A 26646-nucleotide genomic window follows, 5' to 3' on the forward strand; every position below is an offset into this window, starting at 1 on the left:
AATAGCTTTGATTTGAGAAAATTACAACATATTTCCCTTTGTAATCCTTTAGAAACTACTGAGTGTTTTGAAACTGATTTTCATAATAATTTGGAACAAATGTGGTTACTAATTGCTAATACTAAATAACTAATGCTTTGCAAGAGAACCTCTTTGGACCCCGCTGATTGACTGCTGAAACCCACGCTGTGCCAGACAGCAGCGTCAGCTGGCATGATTCGAGCTGCAAAGGCTGCAACTGTTGACTTTAACATTTGGAAATGGTCTCATTTTATAGCAGATCTTTGGTTTCAGGTGGCTTCACAATAACAAACACAGACCCTAAGAGAACATTAGGCTGTTGATTAAAACAGTTTTTGTATTTTTCACAGTTTAACAAGTGCAAATGTCTCTTGGAAATTGAGTGGTAAAGCAAGACAGTATAAGACAGAAACTACTGCACAGTTAAAAGTCTGAGTTTTACTTTAGACATAAATGTCATTACCAGAGGAAGACGAAGAAACTGGCACTTCTACCAAATAAGAAGTATGCTACAATTAACAACCCAAAAAAAAAAAAAAAAAGTTTTTTCTTTCTCCTAAAGGTTTGATACAGTGACATTGGGATAATTCTGATGGTCAGTTTTTCCTGCCCTGGCTTTAGGAGTCAGACATGTGGTTGAAGTAAAACCTAAAATCTGTCATTTCTAGTTTGGTGAAGATTTTTTTCATTTAACTGTGGAGATTTAGTTTAAGGAGTCTCCCATTAATGACCTGTACATGAAGCTATGTAAAAATCACAGTGGGGAATAGATGAGACTCTCTCCTGCATAACTGATGCTCATTTATATTCTGTCTGCTGTGGACAGCTTTGGAGCCAATTATTGCCATCTGAATTTTGTGACTCATTACACTGACAGTGTGTTTTACTAAGGAGGCAGCTGTCAGGAAGTTTTGGCAAAAAGAGTACTTTTAGCCTGGAGAAATCCATAAGAAGCTTAAGTCATTCTTCTGATTGGAAGTGTATTTCCTAACTTATTTTATTCAAGCGTCAAATTGTTTAAAAATTGTCTGCAGACGGGAGGGCTTTTGACCTAAAGGGACACATCAGGAGAAAATTAACTAATCATAAAAAAAACAAGAAATACATTTGCTTAATTTAAAAACCATAACCCCAAATGGTGGTTATGCTCTGGTAATAGAGTTTTTAAAGTATATTGATTTTATTTTCAAATGAGAAAGTGTGTGATAAAATTACTTAAATCCAAGGAGTTTAGTTCAATGTTGACTTAATAGAGAAGATGCCAGGTCTGATGCTTGGTTAAAAGGTTATTTACCTCATATATCGATATTATACCAATAATATCATGCATCCCGAGAATGGTGTTGGTCTGCGTCTTCCCTTTCTTGCCCCTCCTCATAGTCCCAGACTCTTAGATTATCTCCATCATCTTAAAATCAACCGTTGCTTTCTGAACTGGTCTAAACTGGTCTCACATCATTGGACATGACTGTTTTCAGTGTTTTAGCGCTGACAGCTGATCCTAGATTGTGTCTAACTTCTGCTTCCATTAATAATCACTCTGCAGCACAGGTGTATTAAGATGCAAAATGAGTGAAAAGACTATTTTAATGGTACATACTTGGTCAAACTGATAGCATGTAACACCCTCTGTACTTTTTTCCCAGTTCTCACAGTAACATGAGTGAATGCAGCGTTATGTAACTGGTTAGAAGGCTGGCCTGCCCACAAAAATCTGATGGGACGGTGTCTTAAAGAAAAAGAGAGTATAAGTGACTTTACAAAGAAATGATCTTACAGTTTACGATCTGGAGTTCCCACAAGATGAAGGTGAAAGAACATAAACATCCATGGCCCATGGCCAGAATAAACCTGAGTGTTCACTCTCAGCCCTACAACACCAACAATGTGGCTGAAAAAAAAACAGCCCTTTCTAGTGTTCTGTCTCCCTTTCTTCTTCTTGTTTGTTCTCACTTCTACACACAGGCACACACGGGGGGAGAAGAGGATCAGGTGTCCTCCCCTCAGCTATCATCTCATGTGACTTTCATCAACACATACTCCTCAGGCTGTCACACACTAGACTGTTTGAGACCCTATTCTTGGTCTGATGCCCCTCCTACCTCCCCGCACCAAATGACTGAGGCTTATCAAAAACGGTTAAACTTAGCACAACAAGTAATAAATGAGTGTTTAGTTGATTATTTCTTTGTTGTAACAATGCTTCATGGCAATAAATCTGATACTTTGGAAAGCCTGTTTATTTCCCTTCTAAATGGTGCCACATTTGTAAGGAACATGCACTTATGGGATGAGCAGCAGAGCTATGGAGTGTGTGCATGAAAAATGTTCTAAATCTTCTCTGCCGATGTCAAACACCATCGACTAAAAGATACTAACCCAAAGGCACATCTGTATGTCTTGCATGCACACATACCTCTCCCACCTCGTCTTCACACCAGTGAGCTGCATATGGATACAGACAGACCTTTCTGTCTGCATACGTTTCATCCGTTCTCTCGAAGCTTACTGATACGGACGGAATGCTGCAATTGTAAGGCAGTGTTGAGCAATGTGTCCAACAGTTCAACCCAGAGTAGCAAAACACAGTGAAGAAAAGTCATTTTAAAGAACTTAATCTAGTTTTATGAGGAAGTATAAATTGATAATGAGCGAGTTATTAGAAAATACAAACCTACCAATGATGTTAGCCAACCTGGGCACAGAGACAGACGAGGGCACAACAGAGCAGAGGACGGGCCGTTCTCGCCTCACTCTATGGGGTGGAGCAGAGTAGCTCGGTTAGAGACAACGACCTCTAGTGGCTCCAGTAGTGACATAAGCTCGACAGAGTGGTGCTGCCATAGTTGAATGGTGGAGCTTGTTGTTAGATAAAAGTCATGACGAAGCTGATCAGGAGAGGAGCAGACACATCTCCACCAAGAGAAGCTTTCAGTGTGGCTCTTTAATGAAAAAGAATGTGGTCCGGTTCTAAGAAAACTGACACTGTGCTAGCTACACTGGTGCTTATCTTTACACCAGAGGCAGCCATTGCTATCGACTTCCAGTACAACTAAACCCCGCCCACAGCTACCGCCTCTTTCTCCTGAAAATACTCTAATTGGTCAGATATGTTCTCAGACCTGGCAAAATTGTTTCAGATTGAAGTTTTGAAATATGGATTTGCCTGATGACTGACATGGAATCTGGACTATCCATTTGCCCCTACAGGGTTTGAATTTAACTGTTATTACAGAAAAACCAAGTAAAGCTCTTTTACATCATGAACTTTTTCCACCTATTTTTCTGAGGCACACATTTGTGACCCAATGAAGACATCTTTGTAACCCATTTTGGGTCCCGACCCACCAGTTGACAACCTTTAGTCCAGTTGCCAGCCTAGCATCCTCCCTCTTTTCTTTTATCCTCTCTCTTTCTCCTCGTCTTCTCGTTGCTTCCTTCCCAGCCCTCGTCCTGCCTCCTGTTTGACTCATGGTCATCTCTCCTCTCACTGAAGTGACAGCCAAGACAAGCAGAGGGAGGAGAAAGGAGGGAACAAATGATCCCAGCTAAATTTTAATCATTCTTAGACCACATTAACCGCAGCTGTAAGTTAAAGAAGAGAGGAAGAGGAGTTTGATACAGTGTAGGGGGTTTTAATATGCATGAGAGCGTTGGAGGAGAAGACAGTGACCTTTTTACCAGCTCCCCTTCATTCTCCCCTTTTCCACTCTTTCATTCTCATCTTGGGACTTTTTTTTTCCATTTCTCTTCACTGATTGAGGAAGGAGAGAGGAAGAAAGGAAGAGCAGGATGGGGAGAGTTACTTCTCAACTAGAAGGTCATTGCTCTATTTGATAGCCTTTTGTCTCCCATCCAAAAACAGCACCATTAATAGCTGCCCATAGGCCACTCTATAATGATTGGGTCTTATCTCCAGACACACACAGACAATCACACACAGACCGTTCACACAAGCCTGAGACGGGAGAGAGGGAAAATGTAGCTTTAAATGAGAAAGAGCTACGCCACTCTTATTATGAGATTTAATATAATATTTATCCAATTTAAAGGTCTTGATAAATAGACTCATTTGGTGTAGACATCACATTTACTTCACTGCAGCTGCTCGGCCATTCTGATGTGGAAAGCAGATACTTGGTAAAATGTGCTGAATATAGTAGCAGCAGTGGTTTTTATAGTGTTGATATGATATGCATTGTCATAAAATACCTGGTAGGGTTAATTAGATTATAAATATTAAGTTAGTACTAATTAAGTGCTGATCAAAAATCAGTGCTCTGTCAGTATGTAGTCTTTATAATATCCCACATATTGCAAAGCTGTGCTTTATGTTCTTGTATGTTGATCCTTAATTTACTAAATCCATCTAAAAAATCACAGTAGTCAAAGTCCAGGACAAAGTAGGAAACTATATGCTTACAGATGTTGGGTTTTGTCACAGAGTATGCAAAGAAGCTGCAAACTTTGTCTATTTAGTCAGTTGACCCATGGAGCCAACAGTGAGTACAGCTCAGGAAACTTCACCCCATTACCAATGATTAGCTAAGATAAACTATTCAGAACATTGAAGATAAGGTCCAGAGCTTTCTGATGTGTAATGACCAAAATATACATCTAGCTAGCTTTAGGTTTTACCCTTGGAACCCCAAGAAAGTTGTTCCTTTTTTTTTTATTTGGTCCGCCTGAATTTTTAATGCATAAAATCCTGTAGAATCTCAACACTTTCAAGCATAATTAAGTTGTAGACATTTTTTTCAGGACAACCTAGACTATTAGAGTATATTTGCTGCAAGAATGTCAGATGAATGAATCAGAAATTACCAGGTATGAGAATAAAAGGGAAGGGGAGCATTGTAATTGGCCGTCAAACAAACAGGACGTTTTTTTTTACTTCTGATGTCAAAGCGGAGGACTGATATCAACACCCTAGTGGATATGTTTTTTGGTTTCCTCTCCAACATAATAGATGCACGTCAGTATGAGGGTACTGACAGTTTTAAAGTTAAAAACTCACAGTTTTATTTTCATGTTTTCATAGAGCATAAATGAGCCTTTAGCAGGCATGCTTAGCTGCAGAAGTGACAGAAGAATAACAGAGTGGTGCTGCCATAGTTTATGAACAGTTGAGCTTGTTGTTGGATAAAAGTAATGACGAGGCTGGTCAGGAGAAAAGCAGACACATCTCCACCAAGAGAAGCTTTCAGTGTGGCTCTTTAATGAAAAAGGAAATGTGGTCCAGTCCTAATAAAACTGACGCTATGTTGTAGCTACATTGGAGCTAATCTTTACACCAGAGGCAGCCATTGCTTGTGCAACTTAACCCCGCCCACAAATATGGCCTCTTACTCCTCAAATGACTCTGATTGGTCAGATCTGTTCTCAGACCTGGCACAATAGGGTCAGATGGAAGTTTTGCAAAATGGATTTGCCTGATGACAGACTAGCTAACTCTAGGCTTAACTGTTGGAACCCAAAGCAAGTTCTTTCTTTTTTTTTTTCGTCTACCTGAATTTTTTAATGCAAAAAGCCATGGAGACTCTCAGCACTTTCAAGCATGATTAAGGTGTAGACATATATTTTTACAGGACAACCTGGACTAATAGAATATATTTGCTGCAAAGATGTCAGATGAATGCATCAAAGTTACCAGAAAGACCAGGTATGAGAACAAAATGGATATTGGATCTCATAGAACTTAATACAAACCACATCCATATCAACAGTTGGAATTGGAGCATTGTGATAGCCTGTCAGACTAACAGGAAGTTGTGGTCTTTTCTGGTGTCAAAATGAAGGACTGCTAACTTTTCCACCATTAAAAATGTAATAAATAGTCATATTGTCATGGATTTAGCAGTGGGGCTTGGTGGTATCAATAGCTCTGAAGAAATACCACATTTTGCGCCTGGATTAAAAATGTTCTGGAATAGATATGAACACCAGGAGCAAAAAGCTAAGCTTCAGATCACAGTTTACTCCAGAGAGATTCATCTAATGGTCTACTGGTCCTTGCTTTTATTATCCTGTAGCCTGTCTCACAGTGCTATGGCCCATTCACATTGTTTATATCGTGTAAAACATGCATGAGTTAAACTTTTTCCACCTTTAAACACCTCTGTAAACATTCCTCTAGCTAAAAATGGTGTATTTATAACAATATGAAGTTTATTCTAAAAGCTGAAAGATATGGGTATTTCGCACACTGAATTGACTTGATTTCCTCACCACTTTCTTATATTGTACATTTTTGTGTTGTATTTTACATCAAAAGGAAGCACTGCCTGTCATCTCATTCTACTCACTGATGTTCAATTTCTGCATTAAAGAAGAAAAATATGGAAATTATGCAGTATAATGAAAAAAAAAGATGACATAGCAGATGTATTATCCAGCCTAACTAAATTAATATTACAAGTTGATTAGCTTTTTCAGTCTTACAGAGAAAGACTGGAGTTTTGAACAGAGTTTCTTGTGATTTTGAACTTTATTCAAAAGTATTTTGTAATATGTTTCTCTTTGGATATTCCCTTGTGGGGTTATTTCCTTTTCTCTTTTCCTCTTCTACAGAAAGGTCAAAGATCACGACTGTGTTTCTTTTCAATCTAAGCTCTGATTTCAAATTTAGGGAGATGCTGGGGCAGAGTTCCCATCATGCCCTTGGGCGGAGTGTTTATGTGTGTTTGGATGTTGTCTCTTTTGCTCTTATTTCTTGTGGATTGTTGTTTCTGATGTTAGACACATTTGCACTATGGGTGAAGTTATCCACTGACTTTCCACCTGTATCTATAAGTGCTCCTACAGGATGCATGCATATTCTCCATCAGTATGTATTGCCTTGCTTTGAGGTTGACTCTGCTTTGTTCTTGCCACAAGATACCCAACTTAGCACAGATTTTCAGAGTGACTGCAACTCTGTCCTTCAGTAAAAAATTAAACTTTTTCCAGCGTGTAGTTTAACTATGTACAGTGGATCAAAATAAACACCTTTAAAGTGTTAAATGTAACTCTATATAAATTCAATCAGCACTGTCAGTTTTGCTGCGTATTTTACTTTACCATAGAGGTGTAACTTCACCTGAACAACCTGGTTGGAGATCTATTCTCTTGATGCTCTTGCCTAATAGGAAAGATCTGATTTTACTGTACTACTCCTCAGTAGCTACTTCGTACAGGGAATTTAAAGTAAACTCAAAATTAAATACTTTTCACTTCTACTTGAGTAGATTTACAGCCCAATACTTTTATTTTCTGAGTAAATTTTACCAGAGTAGCCTACTTTTAAGTGAGTAAAATGTACTTTTCTCATCTCTGCTTGTATAGTAGTGTCAGCATCAATGCTCTACCTTCTCACAATAATATCGATTTACTGTCAAAGCACTCATAGCTTTTTCCTAGCTTCAACACTCTGGCTGTATGTAGACACATCTGTGGGAGCATTCTTTCATATTGCAGGTATGTTTAAGGTCAGGGACTGTGAGTGAGAAGAGTTAAGACTGCAGGTGCTGCCTGGGGTGTCCTGTTCCTTCATGAGAGGGAGGGAGTAACACACACAACACCTGCACAGCGTACTGGAATCCTACACCTTTTGCATTTTGATAGAAACACACAAAGGAAGCACAAGCAGCCAGCAGCTGAAACTCCCCATTCACCTGGATCTATTGAGCTCTGGACAGTGCATGCAGGTAAATTATACCTCTAAAGGCAAATTATTGGTGGTTGGGTTTAAAAAATGTCCGGTTTCGATACTGTTTTGATTTTATCAAATCTATTTAATTTGGGATGGCTGCAGTAGAGTCTTCCATCTAGCTCATCTGGACGTTGAGGGGTTTGATTACAACTTAAGGCTGTATCACAGGCTGGTGATAACATTTACTCCTCTATGTGGAGGAGATGAAGGAGATTAAAGGAGGACTATAAAGTTGGATTCACCCTGGATGCTCGGGTTTTGGCACAGGTTTTTCAAAAATAACTTTTAGCCTCTGAATTTATGTTCTGCTGCATTTTCATATACTGCACGGTATGTGGTAAGGCTACAGATAAAGCATTTTCCTGCTGTGAGATCAATGACCTACTACAAGTACTACATATGTATGTGTTCGGGCCTCGCTTTTGGCCCTTGAGTGAATCTGTGTGTATCTGGTTGTGTGATTGAGTGAGAGAGAAGATGAAGAAAGCAGGAGCATAAACGTGTGTACAAGACAAAAACACGGATAAAGAACGAATGTGCATATTTATGAGTGAGCGGTTTCTCGTGTAAAAAGAGGTGAGGGGGAGAGCAGGAGATGAATTGCATTGTACTCTGTGGTGTTGGGGAGGTGAGGGGATTGAGGTTGGAGACTTGAGATAGCGACTGGGGATCAACTCATTCAGAGCCTCAAATGGCTTTGAGAAAACCAATCAAACCAGCATAGACCCTGCAGCTCGCTCACTCTCTCTCTGTCTTCGGGTCGCACATACATACTCACACAGTCACACATACACAATCTCTGCAGTGGGCAATTAACTGCACAACTGGTCTGCTTTTATGTGGCTTTGATTTCTCTGAATGTGTAAGTATGCATGCACATACACATGTATTCAGGGGCAGTCAGAGCAAAATGGTTGCTCTCATCCCTGTTCTCAAAATTTCCAAACCTGCAGCGATGCACATGCTGCCTCTAAATGTGTTTTCATGTATCTAACATGACAGGACTTTCTAATGCAGGGCTGTCCAAACTTTTTCCACTGAGGGCCATATACAGAAATATAAAAGGATGTCGGGGCCACTTTAATACCCACAAGGCGGGGTATATGACATTGATTAGGTCAGAAACAGAATAAAGGAGGAGCTGGGGTGGAGGAGGGTTGCATTAGCAGCAGAGAGAGCAGCAGAGTATAGCCAGGCAAGAGCAGTTTCAATATGGCTGCATTAGAATGATTGACCAGTAGTGTGCATAGAGCAAATCAGCTGGCCATAAACTGATAAGTGCTGACATTGGATTAGCTGATTGGGGTAGAGCTTGGTTCCATGGCCAACTTAACTAATGCTAAGTGCTCAATTTAATGGCTGACAAGGCAAATAGACAAGAATTTCCAGGTTTCTGGGATACCAATCCTATTTCAGGGGACCCTGTTTGGCCCTAGCTGCCACTGGCTCTGCCCTGGAATATATTGGTACTGATATTTGCTGCCGTAACCTATCAGGGAGTTAGAAAACAAGATATTCTTATTATTTTGGTTGCCAATATGTTTACCATGTACAGAAATGTCCCAATGTGGTCACAAAAAACAAAGTTCTTCTCATCAAGATGTTTGTTTACAGAATTAGCACGGTAGCAATATCTTGTGCTATTTTGTCATGTGATAGCATGCAAACAAAGCCACATGTTGCATTGCAAATTCTTTGTATGAACAGTGTGATTTTAAGCTCCTTTTAAGTTTGTGTTTGATGTCAATAGATCAACTAGAACAGGAAATATGATCATTTGAATCTGATGTCAAATGAGTTTTACATGTAGGGCACAGTGATCCATGCTGTCAAGGACTAGCACCAGTTATTTTTCATTCCTTCTTCATTCCCTTTTCTAAAGGGAACAAAAATCCTTACACCTTATACTGTCTGATAATCTTTCTGTAAAATTGCAGTCCATGTAATTCAATTCTCCTTGAAATTTTGTTCAAAAATATTTTACAGTGAGACAGCTAAAGTTGGAAAAAACACCTATGTATATAATAGTGTTTTATGCAATTAGCTTAATTTTTGCTCACTGATACATCTTTTAATGTTTAATTTAACAGTTTTGAAATCCCTCCGTTCTGGAATGCAAGAAAAATCCATATTGTTCTCTGTATATTAAGCACAGAATTTATTTTATACTTGGGCATTGAGTAGATGAGGGTGCTGGGAGGATATCTGGAGAGATGTGGTGTAGTCCTGGAGCAGGCCTGGAGGATTGTCATCAGGAGGCTAGAGCAGTACAGGACCAAGGCTGATGCACGAAAGTGCCAAACCAGCATATGCTCCCATACCTGACCTGGCCTGAACTTGTTTGACCTTGCAAACGAGATAACCTTTAATTAGCTGGTTGTACAGTATGTGAGATGGTGGAAACATGAACAACTTTGCAGCTCTGTAAATGTTTCACTTTTGGTATTTTTGGTACTTTTGGTGATTGAGATGAATACTTGTAACTTTAACTTTGATAACCAAAGGAAAATGACAACACAGCTTCTGCCATGCTTAGCATGTTTACGGTTCTATTCATGGGTCAAAGCCCTGGAACATTTACATATGCCCAGGCCAGTTTGGGACCAATTGAGGTGTAAACATGCTGGGGAAATTGATCTCCCTGTAGAAGGTTCAGGATTGTAGAACAGCCACTTTTTTTTTTTTTTCGACAGCTCCACCTAGTGAAGTGAAGGAGCATATATTTAAAGTTCACTCTAAGTACTTTTTGTGATGTCATTAGAGATTTCCTGTCATTTTAAACAACTGGTTAGCTGTTTAGAATTTTTTTCCTCTAACATTGTGATAGCTTGCTGATGTTTTTAGGTACCAACTCTACATTTTTACAAATTCTGCTAATACAGATGCTTCAAGTTTGTTTTTAATAGGAATAAATGCCATTCCCCAACAGAATTCACACTTTCTCATTCTGAAGAACATTTATGTTAGCTCATTTCTATTGACATTGGTTCCCTTCATACCAGTATTACTATTGTTATTAAGTTATCAAACTTAACTCATTAAGAACTAATGCTCTGATTGTCTTCCATCGCTGTTGTGTTACCTATCTGCAGACTGATGAGCAGCTACATAAATAATGCACATGTGTGCAAGTTTAAGGGTCCTATCTCTGTGGGTCCTGAAATGACACACCTGAAACTACTGCCTGTGAGCCTGCAGATACGCCCATTTCACTGTTTTAGTCAAACTGATATGTTAAATGCATTTAAAAGTCTATTTTTCAGTTCAGACTGACAAAAATTCCCCTATTTTGACTGCATGCTCTTGTGAGGGCTACAAATTTACACCATGATACTTTTGAACAGCTTACAAACCTTAATTTTCTCCAAACTATGATACTCAAACAAAGAAGAAAAGAAAAATATTTTCATTTCCAGTTTTGACTCCTCTGAATAAATACACTGTCTTTCTCAGCCTGACATAAACTCTGTCTTTGTGCTTCTCTTCAGGAGCTTCAGTTTGAACGCCTGACTAGGGAACTGGAAGCAGAGCGTCAGATTGTCGCCACCCAGCTGGAGAGATGCAAGCTGGGATCAGAGGCAGGAAGCATGAGCAGCATAAGGTAATTTCCAAACATTTGTCTGCATCTTTCTGTGTGAATGTAGCCCCCTCTTTTATGCTTGCCTGTGTGGTATTTTTACTGAGGATTCAGTGGTTTATGTCATCTTTGAGCATGATGGAAAAGGGTCATCATCCTCACTGACACTGAAGCTGCACTGTTACATCCCTACATCTCCCCACACATCCACACAGACCTCGGCTGTTTTCTCCTTAGACCTGTGGAGGGATGTTACTGGAAAAAGAATAGTTTCCTCCCTGCTGTGGGCTGCATTTATCAGCTGGATGGATTAGAACAACACTGAGGTTGCAGGCAAAATCACACATACAGATAGACACTCTCACAAACAAGTACACAAACCCACCGATGGTGGAAGATGGGGTAAAATAACACTGAGTCTGTGGGAAGCATTACACATATACACATACTTTCACTTATATGGGAAAGTATGATAACACTCTTTTGCAATGCACAAGCGTGCGCACTGCCTCATACTGCACAGACACAAACACACACCATGACAGCTGCTCAGTATGACAGACATTTCAGTATAGCCACTGGCATCACACAATCACAGAAGTCCTCTTAGCTTTGCAAAAGAGACTCGAAATTTGCCTTTTGATTTTCACTCTGGAATCATTTTATTATACTTATGAAGTAATAGCATACAAGGCTAGGATGACTATATTTACAAACTTCCAAACAGGAAGTTTGACCTCAAACCCAACCGTGAGCTGTGGTACAATAAGATTAATCCTCAGTGCATGTTTCCTGGGTTTGATCAAACTTAATATAAGTTAAGATTTTATAAGATGGGATATTGCTTTATAAGTCCCACAAGGAAATTCCAAATTTACAGAGTGGTAAACAAATGTTATGCCAAAGCTTTTTCTTGGTGAAAATAGTGCATGTAAGCGTCTAATAGGGGCCAAGATTAGTCGTGAGCATGCCCTGGGACCCCCTGCATTTGAGTATGAGAGCTCCAAGCGGACTTTCATGTGTTTTGCTCTGAGGAGAGTCTTCCATCTAGCCACTCTGCCTTAAAGCCCAGATCAGTGGAGGGCTGCAGTGATGGTTGTCTTTCTGGAACTTTGCCCCATCTCCACACAGGATTTCTGGAGCTCAGTCAGATTGACCATCAGATTCTTGGTCTCCTCTTTTAGACCTTTCTCCACCGATTGCTCATTTTGGCTCCTTGTTGGTCCAAACTTCTTTCATGTGAGAATTCTGGGGGGCGAGGCCGCTGTTCTCTTGGGAACCTCAAGTACAGCAGATTTTTTTTGTAGCATTCCCAAGATTTGTGCCTGTCAACAATCCTGTCTCTGAGCTCTACAGCTCTGCAGTTCCTTTGACCTCATGGCTTGGTTCTTGCTCTGATATCATTGTCAGCTGTGAGGCCTTCTACAGAGAGGTTTGTGCCTTTCTAATCATGTCCAATCAGTTTAATTTACCACAGGTGGACTCCAATCAAGGTGTAGAAACATCTCAGCAAAGATCAGAGCAATGGCCGGCCCTGAATACTTGTTATATTTTGTTTTTTATTTTTTGTAAATTTGCAAAAGTGTAGACATTTTTTGACTGTAGCATCAAGTTGCAACATAAGAAAAATGATAAAGTGAAGGAGGTCTTAATACTTTCTGAATGAGCTGTTTGTTCTTGCGTTTCAGTAAATGGACAGAGAGATGATTTAACACAGAAGTGAGTTAATGTGTTATAAAAATAAGTTGAGATAACGTTGTGTCTGTTAGTCACACTGAGGCTAAAAATAACAATGTTGAATCATCCACTGAATATAAATCAATGACTTAAATGCTAAACTGTTTTATTTTGAAATTCTTTCCCTGCTCTCAGACTTGCACTGGAGGAGGCCTGAGAGTGGGTGTCTGGGTCTGGGTCATGCAGTATTGTTTTGGTATTTCAGCTGTTTAAAACCAGTATGAGGGCTGCTCTAAGCTGGGTATTATTTGGGGTTTTTAAGGAGCTTGATAAGACACACAGAAATCCTTAATTATTCTCCCTTAATAATATGCATGACCTTTCTGCCGGAATAAAATATTTTCAAAGAAGGGAGAGTGAAAGCTTCACACAAAAGAAGAGGTAAAGATGGATGGATGCTCAGAGAACAAGGGATGAATGAGACTGGCATGCTAATTTTAAAATGATTTGCCAACAGCAATGACCTTGACCTGGATATTTTCCTGTCTTCCCTGTCCTCTTAAATTCTGTCTCATACATGATTCTGAAAAAGCTGTGAAAATCTGATGTTAGAGTTTAGTCAAAAGTTTGGCTGAGTTTGAGAGGTTTCTGTTTGTGTGTTTTTATGTTTGCATCAATTTGGCTGTGATGTCAAAGAGTCGATCTCATATAAATTCAGCTCCCTCAGGCAGCTTATTGCATAAGTACACAACCTTTGGGGGGAAACAGAGCATGCTGGAAAAACAACCTCTTTTGAACTCTGTATCTTTCCAGCTGAGGCTCACAGAGAAAAGTCTTTTTGGTGAAAGTTTTGAGGATTTCTACACAGTTACATTTAGAAGTTGTGTCAATTTTTTTATAACTTATTTTTAAAATACCAAGAGCAACAACTATGAAAGACAATTGATGCTGAAACAAAGCCCCTTTACCGTTGTAGTTTAAAATGTTTTCAGACTAATTGTGTTCCATGTAATCCTGGTGCAAATTCCCACCATGACGAAACTGTTCTTACCTCCCTTTACACCCATTGATTAATTAGCTGCCACAAACCTTTGAGTATGTTTGATAGTGCCTGCCTCCTTTTCTAATTTGAGTTTTTGCAGTCCTGTCATCAATGGTTTAAACATGTGCTTGGCTAAAGTTTGCTCTTAAGGGCAAACCAATAGCTCAACTTTCGGCCCTGGTGGTGTGTAAATAAAAGTAGTGAAAATCAGAGCTGGGTGATATAGCCTAAAACTATCAAAATAGTTTTAGGCTATATCATAATACACAATATACATACAAGCTCAGGTTTATTTACCATTTATCTCAAGTCAATTTGTCTGGGTTTATAACAAATATCAAAAAGGTCACCAGTTAACATGGTCACTAATTTAAACGTAACACCTGCTCTCTTACAGCATCTTCAGCAGGAAAGGCTTTGAATTTATGATTTTTTTTTCTGTTGATGAGTTTCTGATAAATACAGTATATTTCCTGCTTAAGCCCACACATTTTATTCATAATAAATTAGTTTCTAAAAGAAAAAAATACTGTATTGTCCTGCTAGTATAATTGGCAGCGTAACCGTCTGTCTGTGTTGATTTGCATACCACACAGTTGCTCCAGTTGTCCTTGATCCTTCTCAGAAGATTTCTTGGGTGTACTGGTTCAAAACTGGTGCCATAAAAAAATCCTTAGTATGTACAGATTTTCTATGAAATCCTGAAACGTCATAATCCAGGGACCTCCCCTGTGTTATGAGGTGACTGTGGAATGTTTACGCATCGTAGTGCCCACAGAGGGCACCAGAGTAATATGCAAAGTATTGGTGACTATGTGGCAGAACTGCTGGTGCAGGACTGTAACTTTGGTGATTCGTTCATCTGTGGCAAAAAAGAAGACAGGATACAGCAGAGGCTGTGGTCGGAGGGTGGACTGACTTTCGAAAAAGCACTCATGTTTGCATAGGCAATGGAGGTGTCAAACATCCACATTGTGGATTTACATGGCATGAAAGAAGCTGGTAAATGGAACAGAGCAGCGGGGTCAGTGAGCAAGGTCAGCGACACACAACCAAAGCCCCGGCTGCACATTAGAAAATGCAACAGATGCGGTGGAGAAAACTACCTGGCCAAAGACTGAAGGTTTGAAAATGGAAAATGCCTACTGTGTGCACTACACTACATCCCTAACTCCTGCATCACGGTGTGTAAATACATGAGATTAGGTAATATGGTCAGCTCTCCATGTGAATGGTTAGGTGAGGCCTGTGGCGTAAAAGCATGATACAGGCGCAAGTACATTTATCATATTAAATTCTATAAGATATATTTACATTTTCATAGTCTTCTTATCTCAGTTTTATTCAGTTTCATTACATCAGAAGTATTTATTGGTTCAAGTTAGGGTTACTTTACGCTATTGGATGGACATTTTCATGTAATTGAAATATGTGAAACTGGCAAAAGTGGCCAGATTATTTTTTGAGTGCACTTGTGTGCCTTACCACACCATTTTAGAAACACTGGCATAGCTTTCATGTCTGCACTTTAGCTAGTCTGACCTTGAAGAGGTCTACATCCCCTCACTAGTACCTTACACGATTACAATTAAAAAAACCACCAATATACCACCTTAAACTCTACACCTCTTTACTCTGTAACTATTTGGTATGTTAGCTCTATATTAAGCCTTCTGAGTCACAGAATATAATTTGTGTGATTGTGATGGATCAGAGTATATTTTTCGAGAGAATGAAATGACTTAGGAGAAGAATCTTTAGTGCTTGTTTGCCATGGGTGTTAATGCATGAGCCTTAACCTCTTCACCCGTTTTCTTATTGATAAAAACATCTAAAAGTTAGATTTGTCTTTGTTGCAGGACTTTGACTTGGTTTAATCTGAACTCATGGATCTGTTTGGATGTATTTGCTTTAAGCGTGTTAAAACGTCGGCTCATACGGTGAGCCGTGCCAGCTATAGTCTGTCTGCTGTCTCACAGTTTCATCATCTTCTGATTATCACATCAGATATGGAGGATTGGCTTTGCTAAGCTTTTGTGTGGCAGCTCACTACATGCCACTGAGTCCACATCAATCCCCATGCACACTCAGATTTGTCAGCGTGTGTCAGCTGAAGTGTGTTATGTGCATTTGTCTCCCTTGTTGTGTTAATGCATACACACACGACAGCTCACCTCTGAATTCTCCTTTTTATTTCTCTGTTTCTTCTGTTTTGATTGGCATGATCCTTTATGCAGATTCTGAAGGGCCTTCTTTCATTTATTGTTTTTGGTACCAGGCCTAAGTATAGATATTAGTGTCTGCTATGTTACTGTGAATGATCAGAAAGAGTCTGATGCTATTCAAAGAGACAGCACTAACCTTTCCCATGGTCTCCAGCATCACCGATCATTTCCCTCTCCTTTATCAGGGACTCAATGACAGGCAGCAGCTAAATATAGCGTAGAGTAGTGGCTGCCTTTGAGTGAGTAGGTGTGATAATAAAGCGTGGGGTAAAAATAAAGGGAGGCAGATGAGGTGGTGGAATATAAAGAAAAGGCAGGAGATTTTAGATCAACTGAGGCAGGGTCAGAGATTAAATGTTTTCATAGGAGGTCCACAAATAATGGACTGGGCTGGCTTATTCCTCATTTTGTGGGTTGGTGGATACTTGCAAGTGCCCAAACATACGTGCAGAAATATTTATCCATCTTCAGTTATATTTTTCTTTTCTTGACAGTCCTTATCCTCTCATGAGCGTCCATGTTGGCTGAAGCTGCAGCTTGCACGCTCTCTCAGCAGTCAGTCCATTACTCTGCTTGTACCCTGTTTCCTTGTTAATGGGTATGTTTCTGCAAACACTATAGTTTGTGCGTTTGTTTTTTTCTCTGCTTGCAGCAGGTGCTGTGTTTGTGTGTCCGTGTGTTCCTGGGATCTGCTGCAGGCCTCGGTATCCTTAGTTGTGTTCTGCTTGATAAAGCAATTCAGGCGTCTCCACGGACTCCTCCTCGGAGCTGAGGACCCCTAGCCTGACTGTGGAGCAGAAACCCAGGGCATTACTGACTAACATCTGTTCACACTGTGAACTGTTGGCATGCGACACAACACTTTACAGGAAGGAGACACATATGCTGGCACACACAAATAGTCACATGAAACCGCATCCCCCTCCAAACGCCACGCTGAGACTAATTCATCATTTTTCTAACATTAGTCGTAAGTGGCAGCCAGTAGGAAACATTCGCTCCTGCTGTCTTTTCTGCCTGACTGGCTGTGCAGCTCAAAGTCTTCAGAGTGCTTTTAAAGGGGCATGTCACTGAAATTAGGGTCGATGTATTCATCTGTTCTTTTTGATTATAGACACAGAAGTATCAGTGACACAGTGTCGAATACAGTTTGAAGTAGCAAATGACATTTTATGATCATTGTGTGTGTGCAGAGTTTACCCTGCATGTTCAGCAAATCACCAGTAATGATCTCTAGCTGCACATTAAGAACAAAGTTTTTTACAGGGTTTATTAATCTACAGTACAATGTCAGTGTGATAAAGCCATTCCTACAGATATCAAAACAATAATCCCGGAAATTAAGAAATTAGTCTTACACCAATAGTAAAAATCAGGCTGTGCATGATACCAATGTTTGGTTTAACAATTTAGCCAATCACAGATTGCCATTATCGATTACTTACTTTATACCTCTTCTGAATAATGTTTTTTAAAGCAGTATTGGTTTTGCCATTGCATCATGCTCTAATTCTTTCTTTTTTTTAATGCAAGTATGTGCAGAATGGGTTCAATAGGGTCAAGACTTGTTGGTTTTTCCGTTCACACATGGATAGTGTTAGTTTCTATTGTTAGCATTTACAAATTCTCCTGTTAAGGCAGAAAAATCCCTGCTTGCAAAATTATTGTTTCCACGATGCATCACGATGCAAATGTGGACGATTCTGCATCAGTGCAGAACAGCTCATAATCAAAGTTCACGTATTATGAAATTGGAAAATACACATTTTCAGGCTTTTCTAACAAAATATGTGTCCCTGGCCTTTCCACAGTCCCCCCAAGAATCAGACCCTTCTCCATTTTTAAGAAAATGTGTGCTAAAACAAGCCGTTCTCGGATTTTCCCTTCATGATGTGATGTGGGGAGTTAGCACTGCCCCCCGGTTTGGTTGGCCCTCCCCACTTGGAAGGAAGTTCCACCCTCCTTTCCTGATCCTCCTCTCAGATCAGGAGAGCCACATCCATTAAGCCACATTAATTTCCTGAGATGGGCGTGGTCGGGGCGGAGTCAGACAGCAAATTAACATTTGAAGCCGCAGACACAGAACCAGCTCGCTCTGAGCAGGGCTGAAACAGAGGGGTTTTTTGTAGACATGCAAAAAGTCCATTCTTGAGTGTTTTTTTTTTTTTTTTTTTTTTTTAGCAACAAACTTCACAGACATGTTTTGAGGACCTCTGAGAGCAATATAAACTTGTCTTAAAGGGTAAAATATGTGACCTTTAATGCAAACAGATACTGTTAGTCTATTTTCCTCTGCATATGGACCTACCATAAATGATAACCTGTTTCCTGGTCAAATAGGACTGCTTTCCAGGCATTTTGACAATATATGCGGTAATGTCAAACATTACAAACAAATCACAAACCTGTGGAGTAAACATACTATGCAGTGACAGGTGAAATGAGTTAACTTAGAGTCCAATATGCAAGTTTTAATACAACCTTGAAACTATCAAACGCTGCCTAAAAGAACATGAAGCTTTTGTCGTGTTGTATTCTTAGTTTTTACCAGGGATTCACAAATATTCATATTTACAAATTCATTTCAGCAAATACTAATATTAGTACAGGTAAAATAAGTGCTGTTTAAATAAGGTTGGTAGATATTACTTTGACATTGATATTATTAAGCCATAACATGAGTTAAATCAGTCTGAGACTCTCAGCTGCTTTTTTACCATGTGTGGAACTGTTACACATGACAAGCATGTGAGTGATGGGATTTTTTTTCTGGTGGCACCATGACATCCAACGCCAAGACACATCCAGCTAGAATGAAAGAATTGAGAATTTATTTGAGCTGACAAAAAACCTTAACTAATAATGTATATAACATATGATTTGTAATTTTTATTTACTATGGGCATTTCAACACAAACATTTTAAGTAGCAGTTACGTCTGCTATAATTTGCCAGTTATTTCTAAACAGAAAGGTCAAGTCAGCTAACAGGAATCCCAGCTGAGGAGGCCGACCCCTCAGTAGGAATGTAAAAGAGGAACCAAGCTGATTGAAACAAATGCGACCTCTAAATGAGTTTATGCAGTTCAGTAGAATTGTTGGTGTTTAGAAGAGAAATGGCAGTATCTCGTACTGTGAGTGTGGGGAAATGCTGAAAGAATGAGGCAAATGAAAAAAGGAACAAATGACACAAGGATGAGAAAAGAGAGAGAGTAAAAGATGGATGGCTAATAAATAGCTTTCATTATCATGTGGCAGCAACAGAACACAGATGGTTCATTGATTTATTATTTCCATTTTCACCATTCACCCTCTATGTCTTCGTCTTTTGGATGTTTGTGATGTCTCATTTGCTCTCATGTTTGTCTTCCCTTTGCTCCAACATATCCTTTCATTTTTCATAGAAATGTTGAATGTATACTTTGTTTTCCTACAGGCAGACAGTCAAGAAGTAGAAAACGTGCAATACACATATTTGTGTAGAACCTTTAAAAAACATTCACCCCCTTGGATGTTTTTCCCTTTTATTGATTTTTAAATCAATCATGATCAATTAAATATTCACCCCCTTCAACTGCTCAAGCTCTGTCAGGTTGCACAGGGATCAGGTGTGAACAGCTCTTTTCAGGTTCAGCCACAAATTCTCTACCGGATTGAGGTCTGGGCTTTGACTTGGCTGCTCTGGAACATTCCCTTTGTTGTCTTTTAACCATTTCTGTGTAGCTTTCTCTGTACGCTTCGGCTTATTGTCTTACTGGAAAATAAATCTTCTCTCAAGCTGTAGTTCTCTTGCAGACTGAATAAGATTGTCCTCCAGGATTTTCCTGCATTCATTTTACTGTCTGCCAAGAAGCATCCCTACAGCATGATGCTGCCACCACCGTGCTTCACAGTGGGGATGTGCAATGTTTGTCTGATGGCCCAAAAGCTCAATTTTGGTCTCACCAGACCAAAGAACTTTCTTCCACTTGACCATGGACTCTCCCACATGCCTTTTGGTGAACTCTAGTCCAGATTTAATCTGAGGTTTTTTTTCAACAGTGGCTTTCTCTTTACCACTCTCCCATAAATCTTTTACTGGTGGGGAACCTGGCCGACAGTTGTTGTGTGCAGAATCTCTCTCATCTCAGCTGCTGAAGCTTGTGACTCCTTCAGAGTAGTCATAGGTGTCTTGGTGGCCTCTTTCACTGGCCTCCTTCTTGCACGCTCACTCCGTTTGTGAGGATGGCCTGATCTAGTCAGATTTACACATGTGCCATATTCCTTCATTTCTTGATGATGGATTTAACTGAATTCTTGGGGATGTTCAGAGTCTTGGAAATATTTTTATATCCATACCCTAACTTAAGCTGCTTGGGGTGCTCATGGTGTAATGGTAGCCAGGAATATATTTCTCTTTTTGGTCCCAAAAAGAGAAAATATAAGAAAAATGAGGCAGTTTCAAGCATAAAAGCAGGTTTTTATGGAACATTTGAGGAGCCTAAAATCAATAAGACATACTCTAAAAATGCCGAAATGTGATCTTGAGTTTTGAAACAATAATGACTCCATACATGTGTGTAAAACATCGGTAAGCACGTTGAAGTAGACAGAGACCCAGCCTGAGACAAAATTGTGTTTGTGTTTAAAGGGGGGATGGGGGGATTGAGGTGTAAAGTTCATGTCCTGAGGCAGTAACAGCTTTCTGATTGTGTTGCTCAGACTTACACATCTGCCCAAAGACCCACTGGGTAGGTCAAAGAAAGGTAAAGCTTGAGTGTCCAGAGTGTGAGTGGATGAGAAACCGAGCAAAGAGAGAGAACAAAAGCAGTGAGTCACTGCATGCACATACTTACGCTGCTGTGTGACTTTGCCTGGTCCCAGCGCACGTATACAACAATTTATTCTAATCAAGCTGTGACATTTACGCCTTCACCAGTAGGGACCATGCAGCGCCACTCTTTGTGCCGCATTAACACTCAAGCACACAAATTTCCTCAGACTTTTCTCATGGGCAAACACATACACGAGGCTGTAAAGTTCTCACGCCCTGATGAGCAGAGATATTCACACCAGTGGAGTGGGCTCAGTTTTCTTAGAGTTTAGAGATGACCAAAGCAAAAGATCTCTGATGCATGAAAGTGCATGAAACATTTCCAGTCTTGTATGACTTTTCTAAGTTTTTTTTTTTTTTTTTTTTTTAATTATTTGTTTTTGCCCTTTTCTTTTCCTCTGTGATCTGATATTTTCAGTTACAATCGGCTATTGCCTACACTCTACCCTCCAAAAGTATTGGAACAGTGAGGCCAGGGCCTTTATTTTTGGTGTAGACTGAAAACATTTGGGTTAGGCATCAAAAGATGAATCATGTACATGTACATGTACAGGTATGTACATCTTGATCTGATACTCAACTTAGAATTTTTTGTAATGGAACACCAAATTTTTAGGTGAGCCAAAGTATTGGAACAGATAGACTTAAAATAGATTAAAGTGAATAAGACTTAATATTTAGTCGTAATAACTGCATTAAGTCTGTGATCTACTGACATCACCAAGCTTCTACATTCTTCTTTTGTGATACTTTTCCAGGCTTTCACCAAAGCCTCTTTCAGTTGTTGTTTGTTTTGGGGGGTAACTCCCTTCAGTCTCCTCTTTAGCAGGTCAAATGCATGCTCTATATTGTTTAAGTCTGGAGATTGACTTGGCCAGTTTGAAACCTTCCACTTCTTTCCCCTGATGAACTCCTTTGTTGTTTTGGCAGTGTGTTTTGGGTCATTATCTTGCTACATAATGAAGGATCTCCCAACAGTTTGGTTGCATCTTTCTTTAAATTGTCAGACAAAATGTTTCTGTGTTCATGTTGCTGCTGCCATCATGTGTTACATCATCAATGAAGATTAATGAGCCCACCCCAAAAGAAGCCATGGAAGCCCAAGATGTGACATTACCTCCACTTTGTTTCACAGATGAGTTTGTATGTTTGGGATCATGAGCAGATCCTTTCTTTCTCCAAACTTTAGCCTTTCCATCACTTTGGTAAAGGTTCATCTTTGTCTCATCAGTCAAAAAACTTTGTTCAGAATGTTTGAGACTTGTCTCTACTTTTTTTTGGCATATTCCAGCCTGGCTGCCCTGTTCGTCTTGAAAATGAGTGGTTTCATCTTCTGGTGTAGCCTCTGTTCTTTTGTCCATGAAGTCTTTTGTGAACAGTAGATGGTGATACCGTCACTCCTGCCCTCTGGAGGTTGTTACTGATTGCACAATGCGTGTGCCGTGGTTCTGATTGACTTTCCATCTTCTCTCAGCATCACAATCACTTGCTTTTCACTCATAGAAAGCTTTCTGAATTTCATGTTGTTACACCTCTAACTATAAATGCAGTCTGCACAGGTAAAACCCAAATCTGAAACTAAGTGTGCACATTCAGCACTATTTATTGATAACAAAACACACCTGTCAGTCACATGTTCCAATACTTTTGCTCACATGATAAATGGGTAGGTTCAAACAAAAGGTGCTATCTTCTAAGTTGTGTATCAGATCCAGACATAAATACATGGAAATAAAAGCTGGAATGTTGATCTATTGTCTTTTGATGTCAAAACCAAATGTTTTCAGTCTACAGCAAAAATAAAGGAATTGCCCTCACTGTTCCAATACTTTTGGAGGGGAGTGTATATATAGTCTGTAAAGGACATATTAAGGCAATGCCACCTATATAGCATCATGCGCACAACATTGCTTTTTTAAAAATGAATTTTAGAAATAAAAATTAACTGTGCATTTTCATTGCTGCAGCCGTGCAGCACATTCATGCTTGCACTGCACCAAACACTGATGTCAGGGTGTAATTCATAAATGATCAGAGGTCCACAGGTAATACTAGTCCTGTGCAAATAATACTTTAGTTACTTTTCTGTCATATCAAACACGAAAATAATGGATAATATGTCGTTTAAAGTATGTAGTTTCAAAACGTATCAAAAATCTTGACACCCTTATGAACAAAGTACCTCTATTAATGCACCTTTGATAGGATTTTCATGTTTAGTTTACTATAACAATACTGTGACTGTAACCAGAGTATTTTTGTTCATAGTTATTATGATATGAAATTTTAATATATTGTTACATCTGTGTTTTTCTGCATCATGTTTGAGCTAACTTATCGGACGAGACCATCACATTCCAGCAGCTTTCAGACTTCATCATGCACTCATCATTTTACAGGTTTTTGGTGCTCTCTTCCTGTCCCTGACCATCCTTCTATTTTGCCATGGCTAAAATACTATCCAATTACTCGCCTTTATCTCACTACACCCCACTCTGGTCTCCTGTGTTGGGTGATAATAGAGGGATCCATCACGCCATTAGCTGCGGGCGGTTTTATAAGCTCAGCAAAACGCGGCATAGAGAGAGCTCAAATTATGGGCCAGTGCATTATACCTTAAAATACGCCTTGTGACTAGGCCTGTGTGTTCCTATGTGTGTGAGTAATGGTGATACCAAAAGTCATGCTCCCCTCAATGACTGATGATGCATTTCCAAGACAAGGCGTGAAAAATGTTGGCAGGTGGTAACATCTCTCACACCACTGTCATCCCCACTGTCTATCTTTCTGTCTGCCTCTCTCTCTGTTGTTTCTTCTCTCTGCCTCAGCTATCCGTCTGCGTTTTAAATTACATCAGGGCTTTTTTTTATTTTGTGGGACACATTTTTTTCTTCACAGGACACAATTTACTGTACGACGACGGACCATTTGTAACAGTTTCTTTTTTCCCATGAATGACTCTGTAGCATATTCTAGTATCCCTAAAAGTAGTTGAAATTATTGATATGTTGATACCTTAGATACCAAAAGCAGATACACAGTCATCTTTTCAACCCAAAGCTGCTGCAAATTAGCAGGAAATAGTACCTTGCCCCTGTGGGCAATCTTACCACTATAACTGGCAGCATATCTGTATGGCTGTCTCGATTTGCACGCCACTCTGTTGCTCCAATTGTCCTTTATACCCCTTGTTATGCTTTTGGGAATCTTATACCTTTGCCCTTATTAACATTTTTTAACTCTTGGTATGTGTTCAGTGGCTTTCTGATGTGCAGATTGGAAATTAAGATAATTAATTTAACCAACTCTAGCTTTGTTTAAATGAATGTTTCCAAGGGGAAGGCCTCCAGACTCAGATATTTTCATAAGATGTTTGCTGCAGATTAGAAAATACGTGCTTATTTATACCCTCTAAACAGGAAAGGCAGAGATCAGAGTCAGCAAAGGAGCAGTAGTGGATTGTGGGTAGAGATATAGGGAGTGACTGTAGCTCAGGGACACTTAAGTACAGCCAATGTGTACCAAGTATACTACAAGCTTAAATCCCACTTGTCCACTCAATTACTGATCTCTTGAACAGAAGCCAGAGCAGTGGATGCTTTGGCACGTCTAAGCATGCAGCTTAGAAAGAGAATACTCCAAATGAAACCAATCAGGATGCTTGCATTGTCACTACTTCTTTATGGAAATGGGGAGCTAAATGCGGTGGATTTTAAGGCTTCTGCACATTATATAAGATTGTTTTCTCCTTCTGTCTCTGCCCTTGCTCATATAGCTCCTGGTAAGTAGATGGTTGTGGCCAAAAGTCAGATCTGCTATGGGCTGGCTAAACGTGTTTGTCTGTTTCTCTGTGTTTGTGTGTCTCAAGAAATCGAGCTTATAGCATTAGTTCAGGCTACAGGGTCCATCAGCCGGCCAGCTGATTTGCTCTATAGGCACACTACTGGGCAATCGCTGTCATGCTGCCATATTTAAATGGCTCTTGCCTGGCTACGCTCTGCCGCGCTCTCTGAAAGCTGCTTCTGCAACCCTCCTCCACCCCAGCCTCTCCTTCATTCTGCTCCTGACAGTGTCATTCTGCTGTCACTGATGCCTGCTCTGCTCTGGATTTATTGCTGCTTCTCTCCCTGCCTTCAGCTTTCCTTTTCGGCATTTGGAATTAGCAGGAATGTGTGCCTTTTCTGCTTAATGCTTTCCATGCAGGTTTGTCAAACTGTATGATAGAGTGATTGGGAGTGTCTTATCCCCGAGCCCTGTCCATCGCATATTTAAAATTCTACTTTTGATAACTGTTGGTAATGTTTACTCTCTCAAAGATCATACAAATATAAAAATTTACCTGTTTCTTTCTTATTTTATATTTCCTTTTCCCTAAACTGACATGTGGAGGTCAAAAGTCATCTCAGCCTTTGCAGCTGTAGATGTGAGGAGGGACTGATAGGCGATGTTTACTCCTGAAGGACTCAGCAGCTGGTGACTCCACATCAGAGGAAGGAGACAGAGGCGTGCATGGCTAACAGCAGCACTCTGTTTGTTTGTGTGTGTCCTCATGCTGAGGGGAATCAGGGGTGCTTGGTTCATTAAACATGCAAATGCATGCTTATCTTCCCCCAACACCAGATAGTGGCGAAAATAGATAAGAACCAACCAAACCATGGCAGAGAGGCAGACAGAGAGGAAAACAGAGAGAGTGTGAGAGAAATCCAGAGAGAGAAACACTGAGGAACAACACGGGCAGAAAGAGATAAAAAAAAAAGAACAGAAAGAAAGAAAGTGATTCCAAACAGGCATGTAGAGAGGATGAGAGGCACTGAGACAAAGAAGAGGAATGAGCTTATTAACAAATGCTGCAGAAGGTAATATCTCCCCTGAGCTTCTGTAATAGGTCACCTGATGGCTATTTGAACATGTGAGCTATCTATTGTCTTTGTTTTTGACATCATTAGCCTTAACAGTCCCTCTGTACTAATATTTGCATGTAGAGTCTATTTGTTGATGCATGTCACTTGTTCATTAGACAGCTCTGGTCCTATTTTAACAAATATAATCCATCTCTTTGCTGCTTTTGTAAATGTTTGAACTGCAGTGAATTTTCCCAGGGCATGCATAACTTACAGGTCATAAAGGTGACAAAGTTGCTGATTTGCTGCAAGGGATTCTGCAAACTTTGAAAACGTTAGGTTCAACTTTACGGACATGTTGGAGTAGCCATCACAATTATGTCACAGCATCTGTGCAGGCATTGTAGTGGCAGAAAAAAAACACACAGAAGCAAGTGGAAAAGTCAGACAGATATTTAATATAAAGGGTAAAAATGCCCTGTTGTTCTGTAGGCTGTCAGAATAGGAAAGGGCGATAAAATACCACTGTCAGAGATGCAGAAATGTATGGTTGTATTTGTAGCAACAACAGCAATACTTCTGATGATTTATTCTGTCTTTACAGGCAGTCCGGTCTGGAATTGTGATATCAAGCATACACTATATCAGGAAAGTCCAAACTTTTTCCAATGAGGCCCACATACAGAAATATATAAGGACATTGGGGCCAATTGAAATCCACAAGAGGAGTACATGCCATTGATTAAGTCAGAAGCAGAATA

At 39.8% G+C, this 26646-nt stretch overlaps 1 protein-coding gene across 1 annotated transcript in view; it reads left to right on the plus strand.

Annotated features, from left to right (window-relative positions):
• Positions 1-26646, plus strand: part of ctnnd2a (catenin (cadherin-associated protein), delta 2a) — a 395533-nt gene that overhangs the window by 104363 nt on the left and 264524 nt on the right. The window contains exon 3 of the mRNA XM_041814718.1: positions 11200-11312. Within this exon, the coding sequence (XP_041670652.1) occupies positions 11200-11312 (113 nt within the window). The remainder of the gene's footprint in view (positions 1-11199; positions 11313-26646) is intronic.

Source organism: Cheilinus undulatus, linkage group 19 (genome assembly GCF_018320785.1).
Source record: "Cheilinus undulatus linkage group 19, ASM1832078v1, whole genome shotgun sequence".
Lineage (NCBI taxonomy): Eukaryota > Metazoa > Chordata > Actinopteri > Labriformes > Labridae > Cheilinus > Cheilinus undulatus.